This window comes from Mycteria americana, chromosome 21 (assembly GCF_035582795.1).
Source record: "Mycteria americana isolate JAX WOST 10 ecotype Jacksonville Zoo and Gardens chromosome 21, USCA_MyAme_1.0, whole genome shotgun sequence".
Classification (NCBI taxonomy): Eukaryota; Metazoa; Chordata; class Aves; order Ciconiiformes; family Ciconiidae; genus Mycteria; species Mycteria americana.
Genome location: NC_134385.1, coordinates 3,245,169 through 3,266,956, shown reverse-complemented (window position 1 = coordinate 3,266,956; position 21,788 = coordinate 3,245,169). Strand labels below are relative to the sequence as shown.

The 21,788-nt window shown below is 61.3% G+C and overlaps 1 protein-coding gene across 12 annotated transcripts in view; it reads right to left on the bottom strand.

Annotated features, from left to right (window-relative positions):
- The window catches only part of MACF1 (microtubule actin crosslinking factor 1), a 149,429-nt gene that overhangs the window by 90,699 nt on the left and 36,942 nt on the right, over positions 1-21,788 (bottom strand). For all 12 annotated transcript variants that reach the window (XM_075522499.1, XM_075522504.1, XM_075522501.1 and 9 more), the window contains exons 2-20: positions 21,479-21,540; positions 20,175-20,264; positions 17,428-17,505; positions 15,540-15,632; positions 8,919-9,085; positions 7,558-7,670; positions 7,359-7,465; positions 6,768-6,887; positions 6,568-6,663; positions 6,186-6,313; positions 5,979-6,072; positions 5,031-5,185; positions 4,616-4,892; positions 4,052-4,180; positions 3,707-3,784; positions 3,414-3,575; positions 2,598-2,702; positions 1,899-1,994; positions 1,402-1,527 (exon numbers count right to left, since the gene is read on the bottom strand). In XM_075522499.1, coding sequence (XP_075378614.1) covers positions 1,402-1,527; positions 1,899-1,994; positions 2,598-2,702; positions 3,414-3,575; positions 3,707-3,784; positions 4,052-4,180; positions 4,616-4,892; positions 5,031-5,185; positions 5,979-6,072; positions 6,186-6,313; positions 6,568-6,663; positions 6,768-6,887; positions 7,359-7,465; positions 7,558-7,670; positions 8,919-9,085; positions 15,540-15,632; positions 17,428-17,505; positions 20,175-20,264; positions 21,479-21,540 — 2,276 coding nt within the window. The remainder of the gene's footprint in view (positions 1-1,401; positions 1,528-1,898; positions 1,995-2,597; positions 2,703-3,413; positions 3,576-3,706; positions 3,785-4,051; positions 4,181-4,615; positions 4,893-5,030; positions 5,186-5,978; positions 6,073-6,185; positions 6,314-6,567; positions 6,664-6,767; positions 6,888-7,358; positions 7,466-7,557; positions 7,671-8,918; positions 9,086-15,539; positions 15,633-17,427; positions 17,506-20,174; positions 20,265-21,478; positions 21,541-21,788) is intronic.

Below are 21,788 nucleotides of genomic sequence, written 5' to 3'. Positions count from 1 at the left end.
GGTAAAAAAAAAAAAAAAAAAGAAAAAGAAAAGAATAAATGATTAAATAAACTACCTGTGCCTGTCCCAGGGAGCATGATTGGAAGAAATACAACTTTAACTTATTAGGTAAGAAAGAGTAATATAGCTGAGCTCAGGGCAGCTGCCCCAGTCCTGAGATGGTGGCCACTCTCCGGCTGCCCGGACGAGCCTCTCCCACCCCGGACGGCGCCTGCCAGACTTCTGCTGTTGTAGGACTTGCAAATACGGACCCAGGAGCCAGGCTGGCTGCTCCGTGTCCCGGTAGCGCTGGAGGACAGACCAGGACGACCCCGAGACCATGACAGAGAGGATGGGACCTCCCAGACCTCCAGGAGAGAAGACGGCGAGCCCTAGCCCAGCCGACGCACCCATCACGAACACCCAGTAACGGCATGCCAGCTTCACTGGGGACACGCTGGCAATCAGTGGTGTGCGCTAAGAGCAAAGCCAAAGCGGCCACCTGCCTCCGCACCCTCAAACGTCTCCTCCTTCCACTTCCACCAGTGGCCCGGTGGTCAACCCACAGCCCAAATCCTCCCCCGTCCCTGGTTTCAAACACCATCTGATGCTTTGCTCCTTGGGTTTTGTTTTTAGGTTGGTTTTTTCAGGCCGATTGGGACAAGAAGATCACAACGCGATCGCCCGTCACCTGCTCTCTGCGACGCCGCAGCTAAGCCAGGCCACGCGTTCGGAGATCAGCGCTGCCGAGCCCCGAAGCCCCCAGCCCCAGCCCCCGTCAGGCTGCCCTGGCTCTGCCCCCACCGGCCCAGGGTGATGGATTAACACGGGATTTGGTCCGGATAAAGAGCACGCGTTTCTCCGCGTCCCACCACGCTCCTAGCAAGCCCCAGCTCAAAAGCAGGAACAGGAGCATCCTACGGGCTCCGCGCGACACCTCCGTCAGCAGAACACGACCGGCTCCACGCAGGCCGGGATGGCACGATGGGCACCGACGGGGAAGAGCCAGCTCACGCGGCAAGCTATGAGTTTGCGCAGACGGCACACGGCGCCTGCTCTTCACCCCGAGGATACAGACAGACGCCGGACGGTGCCTCTAAACACAAGCGACCCATCGGCTGTCGTAACGACCGAGATCCGGCTACCATCGGCAGCGTTACGTCCACGCAGCGGTGCGGCCGGGCTCACGCGCAGCCTGCACCCCACGGCCGCGTACAAACACGTGCAGCAGCTCCAACAAAAAGGAGAACGTTGACCGAGAGGGGGAAAACAAACCACGTTAGGTGACGCTGCGTCGCTGCGGGAATAAAACCAGCCCAGTTTTCCCTGGGAAGCAAGAGGTGCCCCAAGCAATGCTGCTGGACCGGAGCAAGAAGGCCACCCATCGCCCACCCAGGGTGGCAGGGGTGTTGGAGAACCCACCATGGAGTCCTGCAGCAGGTCCTCCAGCCGCGTCAGGCTCGTGTTATGGTCGCAAGAATACTTCCTTTTGATGGAGTCCTGCAGGTTGCGCAGGTAGGTCTCCGACTCCCGGGCGTCGCTGAAGAACTGCAAAGGCAAAGAGGGTCACGGAAACCCGCACAAGTCCACCGAGCAGTCAGCAGCACGCTCTGCAGGCAAGGGAGCACCCCAAAATCTCAACCAGCAGCTCCCGACGCTATTCTGGCCTTAGGGCTGCAAGGGCAGGGAGCTTCCCACATGGATGGCCAGAACTACGTGGAAACTGATCCCTCTGGCCCAACTGAGACAGCCCCAGAGAGCAGCTAAGGAGAAAGAGATGATTCAGGAGAAATTCAGGATGATTGGGCCCTCATGAGGACACAAATCCCTCCTTCCCTCTCCCCCGAAGGGAGCAGCAGCTTATGAAGCTCACGCGGCCGATGGCGACCAAGGGAATTTGGGCTGTCCCTCCCAAATACCTGGAAATAGGCAGCGTTCTCCTTCACGTGCTGTTCCACGCACAGGCAGAGCTGCTTAATCCACTGCCACTGAGTCTGCACGGCAGCGCTGTAGGCCTGAGAAACACACACACACCAAACGGCGATGAAGAGCGAGCATTGACCAGCCAGGAGGGTCGCAGGAAGGACACGGCTACAGCCGGCGGGATGCAAGACCCGGCCACAATCGGGAGGGTTTGGACACAGGCACGAAGAGTAGGAGACAGCAGACCCTAGACCGGCGATGCCGGGGGCTGCGGCAGGCGCAGGTTCGCTTTCTCCCACCCCAGAGAGAAACACCAGGGAGAAACATGTCCCCGCAGCCCTTTGCTTCGCCACCACCGCTCTCCTGGAAGCCTGGATAACTCCAAGGGAGCTGAGGCCATTCCCTGCATCGCCTCGCTGCAGCAAAGGCTCACGCTCTGTACGAGCGTCTCTGTGCCTTAAGGTGAGGTGAGGATTATCTGGGAGCAGCCTTGAGCTTCTCGTTGCACTCCCCGCAATAAAACAGCTCCATCGCTGCACTGATGTTCTTCTACCACCATAAACCACTTTATCAGCCCTGACTGCCCATAAGGGCAACCCTGGGGTGGGACAGCAAGTTTCCCCGGTCCCGGGTGAGAAGATTTGCTGCCAGCCGCTTCTCGGGGCTCCTCCCGGCTCCTCCACGTGCCCGCTCACCTCTACGGTCTGCTTGGCTGGGTGGTTCTCCAGGGACAGCAGCTCGGCCGTGTCTTGGAGGGAGCGGAAGATGTCCTGCTTCTCTTCCAGCTCCGTCGTCAGCTCCTGCGCGAAGGACACAAGCAAAGTCCAGATCTCAGCCTCACTCGGACCGCGGGTGCCGCTAACACAACGTGCAGCATGGAAGCACTGCAGGAAATACCAGGGGATCTCCGGGAAACCAGCACGGCTTATGGGAGCACCACAGCCGCTTCACAGAATCCCAGAATCCTATCGGTTGGAAAAGACCTTTAAGGTCATCGAGTCCAACTGTAATTCCCATGAGGTTGCCAGGTTGGAATCCATCTGATTCCCATCAGGATGCCTCCTGTGCACCAAACACACGGGGCAGATGTCACACAGATACTGGAAACCTGCCCGGGGAGCCCTTCAGCTCCAGACAGCAATCGTGGAAAGACAGCAATTTATTTATATTGCTTTAAAGAGGAATCAATTTTCCTCTTTAGCTCAGACCCCCCCCGCCCCCCGCCACTAGTTAAAGATGCCTTTAGTTCCAAATAGCGCTAAAAAGACATCTTTTGATGCCTCTTTGATGGAAACTCAATTGAACAAACGCTTTTTTGCACTTTCTGCTCTAGGGAGAGCTCTTTCATCAGCTGCGCTCATGAGCTACAAGCTCAGTGACTTGGGAGGAAGCATCCAACCTCTGGGGACTTCAGGTCTGTTGGTAGCCGAAGGTCCCACAGGGGATCAAAAGAAGCAGCAGCGCAACCAAGAGAGCACCCATCCCACCAGCCCTGGCCCGGGATCGCTCACCGAGAAGTAGTTTTTCTTGGCTGCAACGTTCGGGTTGTTGTCGCTCCAGTCGTAGGCCAGTTCCTCCTCCTCCTTCTCATTCAGCCAGATCAGCTCAGCGGTGGCCCGAGACACAAACCCGTGCAAGCTCTGGAGGTGCCTCAGCCGGAAGCTCGAGGTTTCCTGAACATAAAGAAATGTGATTCCTCTTCCCTGCTCTGAAGGCAACCGGTTTCTTCCCTCCTCCCCAGCGTTGGAGCAGGGCGGCGGGGACGGACCCCGCGCTCCCCGGGCAGTGCCACGAGCCCACTCACCATCAGCTTGCAGTACTGCGTCTCCAGCTTGCCAAGCGTCTCCGTGTAGCTGGCACGGAAATTCTGAGACATTTTACCCTGAAGGATGAAAAACGCTCCTGTTACCCGACACAGGACGGCAGCGCCTGAAACCCCAACTCCCAATCTTTCTCCCCAGCTCTGCAGGAGCAAAAGGAGGTGCAAAGGAAGGCTCAGGGCAGCAGCCTCTCGCACCAGCCCGGCGTCAGTTCAGAAGCTCCGTCCTTAAAAAAATACCTCTGCCCCGGGCACCTTTACCCACAAGAGCCGATCCGGACGCCCTCGCCTTCCCGCACACGCTGCGTCCCCCAGCCCGTGCCACCGTACCTCGTACACCCGGGCCTCCTTTACGCTGGAGCCCAGGTCCTCCACGCTGGTGTGGACGTGCCGCTGGGTCTCCAGCTGAGTTTCCACGCTCGGCAGGTCGCTCCCCCATTCTGCCCGCTCCAGCCTCATCTGAAACGGGCCAAGAGGCCCAAGTCAGCGCTCCTCATTTGCAGGAGCGTATCTCAAAAGGACACGAGGGCAAGGAAACCTCCTGGGTCACTCAAGAGGGAACAAACACCATGCCAGTCCTGGTAGAAGGTCCTAAGCCAGTGCTCCAACACTGAAGGATTTCTGGGGCAGCCTACACAAGCTTCGCACCCACGTTAAGACCGAAGGACTGACTGCATCAGTACAGATTCGCTTCCCCACTGACACCCGCTGATCAGCAGGATCACAAGAGAGAAAACCCAACTCAAGACAAAAGCCTCGGTGCTCTCCAGGAACTTTGAACCATCAAAGCAATTATTCACGGAAAAAGGCAGGAAAAAGCCCAGACCGACTCCCTGCCTTCCCGCATCAGCGTGAGCGGCGGCAGGTAACGTGGCCCAGAGAGCTAGCACTCACCTGCATTTCCTCCACCCACGCCAGCAGCTCGTACACGAACCGGAGGCTGCCTTCATCTTCGGAAGAGGAGATGGCCACCAATTCCGTCCTGGTCATGGGCTTCCGGAACCAGGAGGCAGAGGAGGTGTGCAGCCCTTTCGTCAGGGACTCGCCCTTCAAGTGCGTCGTGCTCAGCATGGAAGCGGGTGCCAGCTCCAGGGTGGAGAAGTGGCCTTTCCTGTACAGGTTGGTGCATTCCAGCCTCAGCGTCACCAGCTCGTCCTGCAGCCGCATGATCCTGGAGGAGCAAGCAAGGCACGGGTAAGAAGACGCACGCACACTCCCTCCTTCCCCACAACACAGCAGAGGACCCCGCGCATCAGCCCCCGACCGCGTTTCTCCATCCACAGCCCATCTCGGACATGGCCGTTCTCACCTGAACACCAGCTCCTCCAGCTGGTAGTAATTCTCGTCCCGAAGGATCTGCACATCCACCTGTAGCTGGCGGATGAGCCCCTCACACTCCTGCAGATACACGACCACGTCGGATTCGTACTGCACCGGCTGGCCCGACTCCAGGTGAGCAGCGTCCTGCGCCGAGAGAGGAGACTGAGGGCTGGGTCTCCTCAGCCCAGGCACGCGGGCAGAGAGAACGCGATAGCAACCCAGTATCAACTTTAAGACCGAAAAGACCTTTTGGATCCACAAGCTTGACTTGAGCAGAAGAACATGAGTTCATCGCTCCCACCACACCCAGCACATCCCCTTTAGGAAAGCTCCTGCAGATGAACTGAAAGCTTCTAGTGATAGATGGGCCCCCGTGGTCAGTCCCGTGGACGGTCACTTAACGTGCTTGGGTCACGTTTCTTGCTTGGGTTTGACCGGTTTTAGCTCCCAACCCTTACATCTCTCCCTCCCAGAACAAAACACCCCTCTTCAGAAATCTCCTCCCTACCCAGGCAGCTACGCTCTGCAACTGAGTCCTTTCTACCAGTCTTTTAGACAAATAAAACAGATTTTGGGGTTTTTAAGCCACATTATACAACAAGCTTTCCCAGAAGTGCAGTTGTCCTCCAAGCCAGCACCTCTGCAGCCGTCCAGCCTCACTAGCTGCATCCCCAGGGGCAGCCTGCTGCACGGCGAGGCCGTTCCCCTGCCCCCTGTCCCCAAGGTCCTCGTGCCACGGACCACCAGGTATCCCCCATCGCCCCTGCAGCCCCTCTGGGATAGGCTCGATGTCAGAAGAGAAAGGAAAGCTGTCCATGGGAACCCACCACCCCACACGGAAGAGAGGGGAAGAGATGGGCATAAAAGAAGAGGCAGGAAAACAAAATAAAATAAATTAAAAAAAATTAGGAAGGGGAAAATAACACCCCCCACTCACAGCTTGCAGCGTGTTCTTCGCCAGAGTGAGTTTTTCTTCACAGCTCAGGGCACCATTCTGGATTTTGTTAGCGATTTGTAGCAGCAATTCCAGCCTGCGATGACAGAGGGAAAGAGAATGAGAGGGGGGCTTTGGGACGTCCCTCCAGCCAGGGCAGCGGGGGACGTCCCTGCGGGGGACTCTGCCTGCCGCGGGCAGAGCACCGACCTCTCCACCGCCGGCCGCAGGAGCTTCTCGCGCTCCAGCATCTCTATGATGAGCTTGCCCCACTCCTCCTCCACGTCGTTGGGGTGGTACCCCTGGGGTAACTTGATGCGTCCAAATTCGATCCATACCTGGGGAAAAACAGCAACAGAATGGCAGTGCCCACCTCCTCGAGCTGGCTAGAGAGAGATTACAGCAGGGAAAGCGGGGCCGTAAGGCAACAGCTCTGCCTCCGCTCCTGCAGCGCGTTGCTTGCTACATCATTTACCCTGAGGGTTATTTCCACTTCTCCATCCAAAATAAACCTGAACCGAGCACGCTTCCGTCTTGCTAAAAGCACAACACTCCCACCTACAAGGCTCCGGGTAGCCATGATGATACCTACCTCTAACAGTTTGTAGAGCTCCTCTATCCTTCCTTTTTCCTGCTCTTTCGCTGGGATTTCGGTTTCTTTGAAGTGTATGTACTGGTTATAAAGTGCCTGGGATGAGAAAGGCTCATCAGAAACCACCCGGGCAACGCCCCCACCCAGCTCTCAGCACCGAGCGCGCGCGACACCGCGGACGGACCTTGGCCAGGACCTACCTTTAGCTCTACAGGGTTCTGGGGGAAGGATTTATCTGACATGAGTATCGTGTGCTGCTTGATCCACGAGATGAGGGACTCCACGCGGCTCTGGTACTCCAGCCACCTCGCGTCCACCTCCTGCGGGGCGAGAGGGCCCTTGCAGAGCGCTGCCGGCGGGCAGGTCTCCGCAGGGGAGAGGCAGAGCCCAGCCCTGCCGAGCAGAGCACGGAGGGAACCGAGGTGCCACGGTCGCAGCTACAGGGTGGGTCATCCGCCTGTGCCTCCCTGCTGTGATGCCATCCCAGGTACAGGAAGGAGGAGGAGGAGGAGGAAGAGGAGGAGGATCCTCCTTGCAAGCCGCTCCCTGGAAGCCAGCTCAGCTTTCCCACGAGCTTAAAACCCGTGGCAGAAGCTGCAGAGCCTGGAGAACGCCGCGGCCCTACAGTTCACAGGGCAGACACGCTAACGGGGAAGCTCCTTCCTCCCCCCGAGCCTCTTCCACCCATCGGCTATCTGCTACGGCGGACGGGGAACCTCCAAACCCTTCCCGCAACAACCAGCTGCCTCCCAAATCGCTGTCCCAGCCCCCCAACCCGCAGCGGTGCTTACGATAGCGCTGATCCCTTCTCCTCCCTCAGGGACTTTGGGAAAGGCATCGTAGATTGAAGACACGTAAGTTATCACGGATTTCTCGTCTGGAGAGGGGACGTCCACGTCTGACAAGGGGGAAGCAGAAAGGCAGTGAGAAACGGGAGCAGGGGGAGAGGTCGGCGTCTCCCTGTAGCAGCCGCTTCCCCCAGCCACCCACCTTCGGCATCCAGCAGCCGCGTGACCCCCAGCCGCTCGGCGATCTCAAAGGCCTGCTCCAGGTTCTCCCGGTTACTCTGGATCTGCACCCTCTCCATGTCCACCAGATCTGGCCTGCAAGACACGCGCCGGAGTCACGACGACGGCAAACAGCACAAGGTGCCCAGGGCAGAGCATCCCAGACGGGCACCGCTGCCCCGGGTGGTTCCCGAGGGCTCGTCCGAGCTCCTGTCCTGTCCCAGGCTGGTGGCTCTCCGAGGGGACCTGGCCTGCAGCACCTCCCCAGCTCATCCCCTTTGGGAAGGGGACGTCCAGCCTGTGAAGAAAAACCTCTCGTGCTCCTCCGGGACTCACCCGCTCTGTACCCAGCGTGCCGGGCTGGGACTGCGAGCCCTCCCTGGAAGGAGATGCGCAAAACAGCCCCAAAGCGGGGTGGTTACACCTCTCCGGAGGACGTGGGCAGAGCCCTCTGCCCACAGCAGAGCGAAGGGGAGGCAGCAGGCACGGGCGCTGCCAGCCCTGCGCCGAGAGAAAACACCGGCAACAGAGCAACGCCAGCGAGCCGCGGCAGAAACGAAGCGCAAACCAGCACAGCGGAGCCAGGAAAATCCCAGCCCGAGCACCACGCCGTGCCGGCGAGGTCTGCTCCCCACCACGCACCCCATCCCCTGCCCGCGGGAGTTTCGCGCGTCCTTCGCTGCTAAACCCTGCCCGCTCCTCCGGGCCGTGAGCGAGCACAGAGCGGCGCGGGAAGGCAGTGCTATTTCCAGCTACCAGGAGATGCTTCCTCACGAGGCTTTTGCTGTTCTCCTTCAGGCACTCAAAGCCATGCCAAGTCCCCTTGACCAAGCGGCCGGGGCAGAAGCCGGCCCCAGCTCTACCTCGCTGCCTACGCTGAGCAAACGGAAGGTGTGCAGGGCCGTGCTGTCTCTCAAGGAACTGCAAGAGGTTTAATTGCTGCTCAGGAGAGCTCCGAGGCCCTTGGATGAAAGCGTGGATGGAAGCGCTGCTACTCACGGAGAGCAGAATGGGCAGCAGTAACACGTAAAACACCGCAGCGCTCCCGTACTCTAGAGTTTCAAAGCTTTGCTTTCTTGCCTCTCTCCCCAGCCTCATTCAAGATGGTTTTTTTCTTGCAACCCGATGTATGTGCTGCTCATTCCAAGCATCCCCCCCGCCCCCCCAGCTACCTGGCAGAAGAGACGATTTCCAGGTAAAAAAGACATTGCTCCCTGCAAGCCTCACCTACATCTCCAAGCACTCCAGACCGTCACCAACCACAGCGGTGGGCAGGGACCCCCGGGAGGTCCCCAGCCCTTCCTCCCACCCAGACGATGCTCTCCGCTGCTCCTTCCTGCCTACCTGTATCTGTGGATGAGCGCGTTGAACATCTTCCCATCGCTCCAGCACGACGAGAAGTTGGTGCACTTCACCCCGATGTAACCTGCCGTCACCTTCTGCGTCCACAGAAGCAGCTTCTCCTTGGCCGACATATCCCCCGACTCCCCGCTGATGTAGATGTCGGAGATCTGCAAGGAAGCGGCACAGCCGTGGGGCGATGCGGAAGGAGGAACGACCACCAGGCACGTCCAGTTTCTATGAACTTGCCCGAGACCTGGCAGCTGCCAGGAAGGGCAGGAGAAAACTCCTGGTCACCGTGGGGGAGCGTGGGGGAGAGGGGACCCCGCAGCCAGCAGACACGGGAAGGGACCACTGGACCCGCAGGAGAGCAGCGGGGTGCCGAGGCGCGGCACGGTTTGGGCAAACTGGAGATCCAGGCGGGCGAGGGAGGCACAGCCGTTCGCCCACCCCGTTTTACAGGGGCACGAGGCGTTGCTCGGCCACGCGCCCAGCCCAGCCCAGCCAGCGCAGGAGCCACCGCCGCCGGACCCCAGCTTCCCACCACCAGCACCGAGCTCACCGCAGCCGCTCCTCCGCCCAGGCTCCGCTCTCGGGAGCGGCCGCTGCCGCACGCGCTCCGAGCGCGCCGGAGAGCGGCGCTGCGCAGCCGGCGGCCCACGGCACGCCCCGGCGCGCGACACCGGCACCGTCCCCTCCTCAGCCAGGGCTCGGGGCGCAGCTCACCGAGAACGCGACGCCCTGGCGAGACGGCGGCCCAGGCGGGGGTCTCTTCCCGTCCCAAACGCACCGTGCCGAGGGCAATGCTCGTGCACCCTCCCGCGCAAACCCGCTCCTGCCCAGCGCCCGCCACGAGGAGCCCCAGCACCCTCAGACACCCGGGGCTCGCGCAGGAACGGTCGGCCCCATCCAGCGGCACCCGCGGCCGGGCAGCGAGGAAGCGGCCAAGAGGGGACCGCTGATGCCATCCCTTGCCGGGGCTGGTGGCGTGGCAGGGGATGCTCCACCTGGAGCATCGTGTTGTAAAAAAAATAAAATAAAAAAAAAACAATATCAAAACCAAAAAACCAAAATCCAAACCAACTTAAGGAGCGGGAAACAGCGCGCGGAGGTGCTGTTTGAGAAGACGAGCGGGGCAGAGGTCTCTCCTCCACCTCCAGCCAGCAAAGCCGCTTGGAGCGGGGCCACCGGCTCCATCCTGGGGGGAAAAGGCAAGGATGGGGAGAAGGCTGCGCGTCCCCCCTCTGCCTTGCCGTGCCTGGCGAGGCGGGCGCAGGGGCTGCCGGTGGCAGGGGTGCCATGACCCACTTCCCCAACAAAAGAGACCGCCAGTCACAGACCCCTCTTAGACAGACGCACAGGACCGGCTGCGAATCCCAGACTCGCACGTGACGAAACGCACGTGTCTCCGCATGCCAGCATATTTCTGATTGGCACGGCTTCCTCCTCGCCCATCCCCCTGCCAGCTCCCCAATTAGTACAATTACCTCCCCTTAATTAAGGGGCAGACAAAAGGGAGGATGCGAGCCTCCCGTATCTTCTGGGGCGCCTGCGGAAAGGCAACGCGGGCCGTTTGCTCGCTGGATTCCTCCTCCCAGCACCGCGGGAGAAGGTGTGCCGGGACCCAGCCCCACCCGCCGCCCCTCCGAGCCCCCTTCCGCCCTGAAAGCGCCCAGTTGCTGTATTCCCCCCCAAAACACACCCGGTTGGGTGCTGGCACTGCGCGGGTCCCAGCTGCCAGAGATCCCTTTGCGGGCAGGAGGCAGGGACCCGCAGGATTAACCGCCTCTCCCGCCGGCGGGGAGGATGCTGCCGAGGCACGGCACGGCACTGCACGGCGAGCGAGCGGCGGTGTAATTGGTATGCTGCAGCTCACCTCCCTCTCCCGAGCCTGATACTCTCATCACACACAAAACTGCTCTTTGTCAGCCGCTGCCACACCGCCGGCACTGCCTTTAACTCCTCCAGCCCCGGGGTCTGGTTTCCTTAGGGATGCCGGGACCCGGCAGCAGAGCCAGGACGGATAGGGCGATGCGGCGGGCGAGCAGCAGGATGGGACCCTCCGCACCTGCAGGGAGGCACCCACAAACCCCCGCCTGCCCAGCACCCCCTTATTGATTACCCGGCAGCTCTTAATTAAGAGCGGAATGAAACCTTCTGCGAACCCACCCATCGGCTGTGCCCCACCTGGGCTCTCCAGCACCGCTGCCCATCAGGGAGCTCCTCGCGGCACCCAGCTCAGATAAATCCTTTATTTTTCATCATTCGCGCAGCACTGGGGTTCTCCAACCCACGGGCCTTTCCCCGAGGGCATCCTTGCAGGAGACCCTCCTAGAGATGCGCTTACGGAGGTGCAGGATGCGGCACCAGCTCCACCCTCCTTTCTTCACATGTCTGTGTCAGGACAAAGATTTAGGGAGGCACCGGTGAGAAGAAAGAGCGGAAACTCGCAGGACCCAGGACCAGCCCCTTCCAAACCCTTCCAACATCAGCCTCGGGCATCAAGCAACCGGTGGCAGGACGCTGAAGGCCAGATGGTGGCTGTGACGCTGGTCCCAACCCGGCAAAGGTATCGGGGGCCACAGCCCTTTTCCCACCCCTCCAACCACGCGCTTGTCCTGGGGCACGCAGAGCTCGGCCAAACCCAAGGGCAGCTTCAGCCCACCCTGTCGCCCCCAAAGAGCGACCTCCAAACAGCGACAATGGGCTCCAAAACACAGCATCGTCCCCTCCTCTTCCTCCTGGAACCCCCTCGGAGCAGGCAGAGCCCCCGCGCCTCCACGTTCACCCACTGCCGCCTGCCTGGGAGCTGAGCGTGGGCAGCAGGAAGGGGACACCCCAAACTCACACCCGACCCAGCAGCCCCAAGGGCACGTGGGCCACCGCCAACAGCAAGCGTGCTGCCGACGGCAAATGCAACGGCGCCGAGGGCCCGTGTGACCGCCGGCCGCACCCACCGGCTCCGGCAAGAGCCGCTCTCTGGCCGTCCGTGCCAGGAGCGGAGGACAGGACGGGGCGGTCCCCGGGGGATGCTTTCCCGGCAGAGACGCTCGTACGGGGAAAGGCTTCAGGAGCTTTCCGCACCAGAGTCCTCCTGCCCGCGCTCAGCACGAGGTTGCACCTCGCCGAGATGTCCATCCCCAGGGGCCACCAGGATCTGGGGTCCACTGAACCAGGTCCCCCCCCCCACCCTGCTCCAAAAAGGGGGCGAGGGTACACGCAGACACTGACCATTCCTCCGGCCGTCCCCGAGCTCCCCCTCCGAGCCCAGCCCTCCGCAGCGAGCCTGCGGCCACCTTCAGAGGGAGACGCCGTGGTCCCACCAGCTCCAGCGCCCTTGGCCGGCCGGCACGCCGGGTCGCTGCCGTACCCCGAGGAGCTCCGGGCCGCGCCACCGCTGCGGCCGCTGAAGGAGGATGGGCTGCGGGAGGCTGGCAGTCCGTGCCCGTCTCCCTCCCCGGCCCGAGATGATGGCAACCCTGAGGTTCTCCCCACACTGGGGTTTTCTAGCTGATCCACCATGGGGGACGGCGTAGACAGCTCCGAAACGGTGCCCGGCTCTGCCGTGGAGCAGGTCCATGCCGCGCTGGAGCCGGGCTCGTTGCTGTCTCCTCTCCCCCAGGCATCCGGGGCGCTGCCGGCCCCTGGCTCCCGGCTCTTTGCCGGCTCCTCGCCGGACACGGCGCTCGCCGGGGACAGGAGCCCCTCTGCGTGGCCATCGGTCCCCCCGCGCAAGGGCAGCAGCACGGCCCGGCAGCTGCCCGCACCTCTCCTCTGCAGCTCGACCAGCCGGCTCACCGCCTTCTCGCAGTCCTTCTCAGCCGGGTTCTCCAGCAAGCGGGCGATGACGGTGGTGCCTTCCTCCGGGGAAGCCCCCGCTGCACCCAGCCGCCGCGGCTCCAGCACCAGGCGAGCTTTCTGCACCTCCCCCTGAAACCGCTCCTTCACCTGCACGATGAGCCCGGGGTGCAGGGCCGCCGGGTTGGGGTCCCCCCCGCGACGCCGGCTCCCGGCAGGTTCCTCTCCTCCCTCCTGCCGGGGGGCTGCCTTCGACTTCGGCACCTCCTCATCCTCAGCGACCTCCAGGGCCGGGGGCTCCTCCTGGGGGGCCGCCTCCAGCATCGCTCTCCTCTTCCCCCTCCGCCTCCGTTTAAAGCGGACCCTTTTTTTCGGAGACAGGGGTGCCTTTCCCGCAGCTTTTTCTTTCGGCTCTTTAACACAGCCCAGAGAATTCCCCATCTCCTTCTCCTCCTCAGTGCCGGCAGTAACGCAGCTAAGCGAGTCGCCGGCTCCCGAATAAATCCCGAGCCGGGCTTCATCGGCTCAAACGCACGCCGTACACCGTGCCGCGGACTGCCCCTCGCCGCCGCTCCCTCCCGCCAGCCCTGCCGCCGCCGCCGCTCCAGACAGCCATCTTACAGCCTGGGCGCTGCGAGAAGACAAATTCAAAGCATCTCACTGCAGTTCAGAAATCACTTGACCTAAAAGCAGAGGGAGCGGGGATTGGCTGCGGCGTCCTTCTCTCCAAATATGAGGTAATTGGAGCACGGCCCTCGCCAACACAAACAGGGAGCAGGAATCAGGCAGCGGAGTGGGGAGGGGGAGCGGGAGAGGCTGGGGAGGGGGATAAAAAACACAAAACCCGGGGAAGGTTGGCAAAGGTAGCATAAAGGAAGGGGTGGGAGAGAAATGGGGGGAAAAAAAAAAAAAAAGAAAAGCAGGGAGGAGTCAGAGCAGCTCTCCATGCACACCAACGGGGACGCGGAGCCGCCGTGCCGGCTCCCGCAGGGGTGTTTCTCCCCAATTCCAGAGGTTTGCTTCTTAATCCTTAACGCCAAGAGCCCCAAGAGACTGGCTCATACGCTCACCCTCCTGCCAGGCTCCCCCGGCTCGGAGCACGGAGGGGCAGCCCCGGGTGCCCTGGGGAGCCGGTGTGGCTTCGGGGAGCCGCAGTGGCAGGGTCCCAACCGGCTACAACAGCACCCATGCTGCCGTCCCAGTCCGGCCCCACGTCCTGCCTCTCTCCTGCAGCTCCTGCCCCGAATGCCGCCGAGGGCAGGGGTTCGAGGAGCAGGCAGCATCCCGGCTCCTCTCACCAGCTCGGGGGGACCGGAGCAGGGTAACGCATGCCAAAAGGAGGGACGAGACAGAAAACAGGGAGCGGGGGGCACCGGCCCACCCCGAACCCCTTCCCAGGGCTCTCCCAGCCGCCTGCCCCTGGGCAGCAGCACTGGGACACGGGAGATTAAGAGGTTCACAATGGAGCTACAACCCCAGAAAAAATCCCATTAGCGCAGGCGGGGAGAGGAGGACACGCAGGCTCGCCGGCACCGGCCCGGCTCCCCCGGGGGACCCCCCATCACCCACCCTGTCCCCCACGGCAAGGCGGCAGCGTCCTCTCCCGCTTGGGTGCGGTGGGGACCCGGGAGCTCCCGCCTGGGCTCTGCCGTCCCCTCTCTGGTCCCCCGCAGCAGGGCACGCAGCAGGGCAGGGCCACCGCGAGGACGGCGGGGACAGGAGATGCCACCAGCCAGGGCCCCACCGGAGACGACGGTGACTCATCAGCATCCAGACCCTGCTCAACCCCGGCCGCTTCCCAGGGCCAAAACACCTGGCAGAGCGCCTCGTCAGCAGCCTCACGCCCAATTTATCCCCACGCTCCCCCCAAAAGCCTCTTCCCAAGAAATACAGGTCAGGAGGGGCTCGCCAGCGCAGGGGCCAGCCTGGCTGCGCTGGCCCGGGCGAGGCGGCGGCTCCCCGGGGCATTGCCCGCTCATCCTCCAAAAATGAAAAGCTTCCTTACGAGGTCTCAAAAGCCAGCGCTAGCCTCGTCCGAGAGATGCCAGCAGGGATACGGCAGGGACCTGGGACGCAGCCGCTCCCAGGGGCTCGGTCCCGCAGCGGTGACGGCCCCAGAGCTAATGCCACATCGCTAACGAGCTGCTGGCAGCAGCACCGCCGAGCAAACCCCACGTGCCAACGCAGTGGTGGCATTAGGGGCCACGCGTCGTCCCCCTGAGGGCATCAAAGCTACAACCGGATAATTTGAGGCTATGAAAGACCCGAGCCCCTGTTTTGCAAGAGCATCTCTAGCGCACAATTGCTGGAGACGGTCCTAAGCGCGGTCCCCAGCACCCCAGCTGGGTCAGAGAGCTTTTCCCATCCCTGTCCCGAACCGCTGTCACGCAGCTGACGTTTTCCATCCCCATAAAAGATCCCGCGGCTGCGCCGACCACCCAAAGGGCCGGGAGCGCCTCGGGATAACAGCCCCACGCGGGCGCGAGCTCAGCCTGTCCCCCCCACGGCCTCCTCTGAATTTGTTCTTCTCCTCCGGAGACTCAGCTGAGCAAACAGCTACCGCCAACAACCCTGGTGCCAACCGGGAGGCCACCGCACACAACCCATCGTTAACGATTTCATTATGTAAATGGTGAGAAAAGGGCGTTGCTATTCTCCGACACCGGTCTCCATGACACTGCAATGTGTGTTGATCCTCCGGACCGATCCGCGAGCCAGCATCGCCGCGGAACGCGCGCACGCGGAGACGGATGCCAGAGCCCTGGGGAGACAAGGTGCTCCCGCCCTCCGCCCCGAGTCCTTCAGCAAGAAACTCTCAGGACCTACCTGGAAGTGGAGGATGATCGTCCATATGAGCCCCAGGGTGAGCTTGGGGTTGCCGTCCGTAATGTCGTCATTGCGAATGTTCACCAGTTTCACCTGAAAAGAGAAACAACAGGGTCAAAGCTCCCCATCAGCCTCACCCACAGAGAGCGTGGGGGGGGGGACGCGTCCCTGACCACGCCGTCCCCGGGGCCGCCCCAAGCACTTTGGCGGGGAGCGGACACGCGAGACCCCAGCGCTTCCCGAAGAGGCGGCGAGGCCACCCTGTGCCCCTGCTCGGGAAGGAAGGATTTTTCACGTCTCTAGCACTCTTTATCTAGAAACGCTTTCCCAGCACTTAACGGCTTTATTTCAGCTCGCATGGAGAAGCGCCTCGTCCCCAAAGCCCTGAGCACTAGTGCATAATTTAATAGCTACAGACCACAGAGCATGGTTAAAAGAGGATGGCCGAGCTTTATTAACTTCCTCTCAGGTTCAAAACCGAGCTGCTAATCAATGAGCCCTAACAAAGGCAGAAGCACCAGCGCTGCCCTCGCTGAGGGTCCTTCCCCAGCACCCACCGAAAGCCCCTGTCCTGGCAGGCTCCGGCCCCACGCGGTCCCAGAGCTGCTCCCTCTTGGCTGCTTTGCTCTGGGGTGGTTCAAACGCACGTACGGTCCCTGAACCCCACGGAGATGCCAGCAGCGCTGGGAGCAACCAGCCTCGGCGCTTCCAGCGGATGCGAACCGGAGCCGTGCTGCTCCTGCTCTCCTTGCAGCCGCCTTCCCGGGAGCTGCCGCGTGTTTTGGGATCTTCTCCCCCGGCGGGCTCCCCATGGGGGTGTCCCTGCTCCCCAACACTCCAGGAGACCCCACAATCTCTAGCAGGAGCATGTGGGGTAAGATGTCCCAGCAAGGCCGCTGTCACCGGGCCATCACGCTTCAAAGGAAAAAGCTGTTTCATCCAAGTAGAGAAACAAGCTCCCAAGAGCCGCCGGCAAAATGTCTCTTATCAAGGGGCTGAGGAGGAGGAGGGGAAGGGCTGGAAGCGGCTCACCCTCCCTGGAGTGGGGCACGTGCTCAAATTTATTCAGTGCCCTCAGGCCAGCAGAGAGAGAAAAATCTCTGCTTCAGCACGAACTGGTACAATTTATCATCGTCTCCCGCGTATCTGAGGAGCATCACGGCAGGGAGACCTGACCCAACAGGCGGAACAGGACACCCGGCCCCAGGGCTGCGGGGGTTTCACCTGCAGAGCCAACAAGTCTCGGGATGCATCCCTGCTCCCGGCGGGATCTGCCCAGGGCTGCGGAGGGTGCCTGGTCCCTGCCAGCTGCACAGGCGCGGCAGGGCCAGCACCTCCCAAAAGCCCAGAGGAGGGAGCCTGCCCTCCGAAAGCTGCCCGGGAGCGGCACGGGAGGACTCATACGTCCGTGCTGCCGTCCGGAGGGGCGATGCCGCGCAGAGGCGCCCGGCTGCGCCAGCACCAAGGCCACGGCCGCGTGGGGCTGAGCAGGAGCCGGCTGCCCCACTTGCCCTGAAGCTGGTGGGAAGGCACGGACGTGCCGCAGCCGCCCGTCCCCACCACCGGGATCTGCCAGGGAGCCCCGGGTGAGGCTTTCGGGGCACAGAAGTGACCGTCTGTGACATTTGCAAACCCCTTCCCAGAACTGGAGTCCGATCCTTCATTTCGATACTCGTTTTTGTACAGCGTGGGCGGTTCTGAGAGCGCACAATGCCTACGGGGGAAAGTCCCCCCGACGGCCGTCCTCAACCAGCACCGGCACCCCGGGGACGGGCATACCCCGGCACAGGCGGGCGCCGCTTCTCGACACCCTCCCCGAGCCCCAGCCCGCAGAAAGAACCGCAAATCGCGCAGCTCTGCTTCTGGCTGAGCCTGAATCGGCCCTTACCTGTCGCTGCTTCAGGAAATCCAGGGCGATCTGCACGTTCTGCAGCCGGTGGAAACGCATCCGCCCCTTCTCACGCGGCTGCAAGAGACAGGCGGCAGCTTCAGGTCAGGCTCGCAGGGCCGGGCCGGCAGCACCCCGCATGCACAGCCGCCCCCCACATGCCCCCGGGAGCCGCCCGCGGCAGCCCCCCACGCTCAGCGTGCTGGTGTGACCCCCCCGTGCACTCCACACCCCCTGCTCTATCTTCTTGCTCTGGAGGCAAATAAAGTCATTGCTACGCGTGATCCTGCTGAAAGAGGGCAAAAAGCCCACGGTGGGGCACAGAGGTGGGAAGACCCCGAGATCTCGACCTCCTCCGAGTGCCACGAGACCCCAGGGGTCTGCACCCGGGCACTGCCCGGCTGCCGGCGGCGGGCAGGATTGGCTCAGCCTCTAGATCCCAGGGCAGGATTTCACCCATCTCACGGTCAGCCGGACAAGCTGGGAAGAGGGCTCGGCAGAGATTTACCCGGGCGGGTGCAGAGTCCGACCCGTCCGGGTCTGCTCCGCAGCAGGATGGGAGGACCCGGGCAGGGTCTGGCTGCGGGTCCCCACTGACGGCGGAGAAACCCTGACCTCAGCATCAGCCCCTGCGGACCCGGCTGGGCTCCTCCCGCACGCGGGCAGGGGCTGCTGCTCCAGAACCGTCTCTGAACGCTTGGAAATGAGATGCCCTGGGCCGTCACTGAAGCAGGCAGGGGATTGTCCCAGCCCAGGTACCCGGTGGCTGAGCCCTGGCCTGGGAAAGGGCACGGGATACTGGGTCTGCTCCGAATCAGCGCACAGATCGACACACAAACCCTGACCCCAGCCTCAATACGAGGCATCACCAGGATGCTCTGACCCACAAGGACACCCCAAGTCCTCTGAGTCACCTTCCTTCCCCAGCTCGAAGGGGAAGAGCCGTCCCTGCAAGGGGAACGTCGCCGGGGCTGCAGGGGACCAGAGCCCGGTGGGGAGCTGCTACAGCCCCAGCTCCTCCTGCGCTGCTCCGGGATTCCCACTGTGCACAAGGGAATCGTCACCCAGAGCAAGGGGGCTGGAAAACACACCTTCTCTTGCACCTGAGCGAGGTTTTGGGGTCTGGCCGCTTCAGGATAACCCTTGGCTGGGGCCGGGCTGCGCTCGCTCCCACCTCCACTCACATGCACGGGGTTGCCGGTCGTGCCCCGGACCCCACGGTGGCACCAGCCCCAGGAGAAGGTGCCCGTGCCCAGAGCCTGTCCATGCAGTGCGAGGTGCGCAGCCGTCACCGCAGCCCCCCGAGGGGGCCCGGCCAGGAGCAGCGTGCAGGACCCATCCCTGTCCCCTCCCGCCCCGTCGGGGGGACGCATGCTGTCACACCAGGTGGGCGGCATGCCCTGACTGCAGGCCGACACTGCAACGCACGCGCAGATAATCCAGTTAACGTGAACACAGCCCGGTAACGAGGACCGCGGCATCGGCTGCCTCTCCGCTCTTACAGCTTCCCCTCCGCACAGCCTCGCTCGGGGCGACCGCCCTGGGCGAGTCGGGTGGGTTTTAGCAAAAAACCCCGGCTAAAACTGAAAAGAGGGGAAGGTCGGAGCCCCCAGCGACGCTGGGCTGCACTGGACTATCTGACGGCACTCCAGTGTCCACCAGGGATACGCTGCAGCCGGGGCAGCCTCAACCTACTTCTTCATCATCATCATCTTCCTCCTCACGCTCTTCGCTGCTTGCACGGCACCAGGCCGGCGCTCTCACCAGGCGAAGGCTCCTCTGAGCTGGCGGCTCTATTTGCTAACGAGGATGGGAGGGAGAGCGGCGATGGGAGGGCGACACAACAGGGAGACAGAATGGAAACCAAAATGCAACACCCAGGTAAAAGGAAAAACAAAGCGGGGACGAAGGCGGCTGGATCTCCGGCACACCCTGGGCTCCAGCACAGAAATTTCCCCCCGGCTTTGAAAGCCAAAGCGAAGAGAAGGAAGCTGTCTGGATCACAAGTAGCTCAATCCAATTTTTCAGCCCCCACAAAAACCGATTTGGCATCTCTGGAGGGTAACGGAGGGAGTTAGGAGGTCTTTGCCCAGATCCTATTTAGGGGAAAACTAAAATAATTCCCGCTGCGCTACCCTGTTGCAGCGATCAGGATCCTCCCAGAGCTGAGTGAATGTGTCAGTCTGAGAAAGGAGGAGGAGGAGGAGGAGGAAGGAGGGGGACTCTACGATGCTCAAGATGCAGGAGGAGGTTTGCAAGGCACCAACTGCTACAAATCCAGCTCGTGAGGAGCCGAGCACGGGGCAGGAGCGAGGAGCGTGCCCTCTGCCAAACCTGAGCTAAACTGCTGGGCACGCTGTCACAGAAACAGCTTTAGTCAAAGCCACTATTATCCGTTATTTTAAATATGGAGCCAAATCTAGAAGATGAAGGCGCGTAAGCCTTCACAAAAAGAGGGCTCTACCCAGGGCACTGTAAGCCAGCGGCTTTAATCACACACGCTCCGGTGGTATCCAAGAGACCAGCCTGGGGAACACAGGTTTGAGTGAAAATAAGTAATTATAATAATAATAACAATAAAAATAAATAGTAATAATAATAAAAGAAACAATGACAGACATTCGAAAACAGAACCGTGGCATAAGAAATGACAGCTGATGGCTGGGAGCGGCGGGGAGCAGGGGGAGGACGGAGGGGGTCGGGGAGGGGGGGGGCAGAGGCATCGCCGCCCAGGCGCGGGGACTTACCAGCTTCACTCCCGACAGCACCTCCAGGAGGGAGATGAGGTTGTGGCCATCTCGCAAGTCTTCGTAGAGGTCGTTGATGTGCTTGCGCACCTGCGGAGAGCCGGGGAGGAGCAGCCATCAGACCCGCGTGCCTCCTGCGCTCTCCCGCTGTTTGCAAGAGCGCGGGAGGAAGGCAGCGGCGTCCGCAAGCAGACGTCTCCCTCCGAGCCGCGTGCATTTAAAACGGTTATTCCAGAATTATCGCTAAGGAAAGCGGCCTCCCGTCTCCCCCGCACGACCTGGCAGAAGCTGCTGCCAATTTTACGCACGAAATCAAACCGTTAAACCACCCGTACTCCAGGCGATCCCGTAATATCGCCCTCGGACCTCTGCAGCGAGGGTAGCTCAGTACCGAAGCGGCGGTTTAATTGCTCACGCTACCTCGCAGCGTCTCCCAAAACACGGCGCCCAGCTTCCATCCGAGAGCAGAGGAGGCTTCTGCGGGGCGGCGCGGCTGCGAGAGCCGGCTGACCGCATGCAGCCTCTGTACCTGCTCCTCCCCGGACACCCAGACCTCGCCCTGGGGTTTTATTGGGCTGGGAAACCCCAGATGTTTTCCCACAGCAGCCGGCCTCAAGATTATTCTTTATTCCCTCCTTTGTAAGATTTAGAAAGTAGCCAAAAGCTTGACGCAGAGGTTCGCAAAGCTGGCAGGAAAATACAGCTGTGACCCCTAATGCCCAAACGACTTTTTTTTTTTTTTTTCCTCCCCAAATGGAAAATTAATTAAAAAACACTTGGCATTAACCAAGAAAAGCAGGAGGCACCTTGCGGTGCTATGTTAATCCCGCTTAGCTACCTACTGCAGGCTGCAAGCGTCTCCCTTCACGTACTTCGGGGTTTCCGTGCGTGCAGGAGCATCCCTCGAAAGACAAAAAAGCCCCTTTGCCCTGGCAGGGGGGGAAGAAGGGGGAGCAGCCCCAGGCCGGGGTCCCCTCCTTCGCCCCGGCTGCCCACAGCCCCAAGCAGGAGGATGCACAAGCCTCGTGTTAAAGCAAGGACCGGGTGCTGAGAAGGCAAATGTAATACAAGGGCTGCGTGGTGATGTTACAGTGCCCTCCAAAGGCACCGGCACATTTCCACCGCAACCGTCTCTGCTCTACGTACAGACACGTACGAACACTCAAATCCAATGCAAAAATTCCCGGACAAAAAAAAAAATTTTTTTTTAATTTTTAAAAAGGCATTTATCTGGCAGTCCTGAGCCAGAACGGACAGACAGACGGTCATTTAATCGGTTTTATAATGAAATATGTGCCTCTTACCTTCATCAAGTGTTTATTGACCCATTTAGTGAAGGTTTTCTTTTGGACTCTGTCCCGTTCATCTGTCAAAAGAAGACAAAGGCGGCTCTCGGTCAGTGTTCCTCATGCAGAAACTCAAATGACTTTGAAATGAGGGGAAGAGACAGAGGAATCGCCGCCGGTGCCAGGACCGCCGGACGGATCCTGCGCCCGCGCAGGGGAACAGAGGCCGCTTATTCACGGGTTAGCGCGGGACGGGGCCGTTCACGCGGCTGCGACGTCTCACCCGGGCAGGGAGGTAGGAGCACCCACGCAGCTAGAACAAAACACG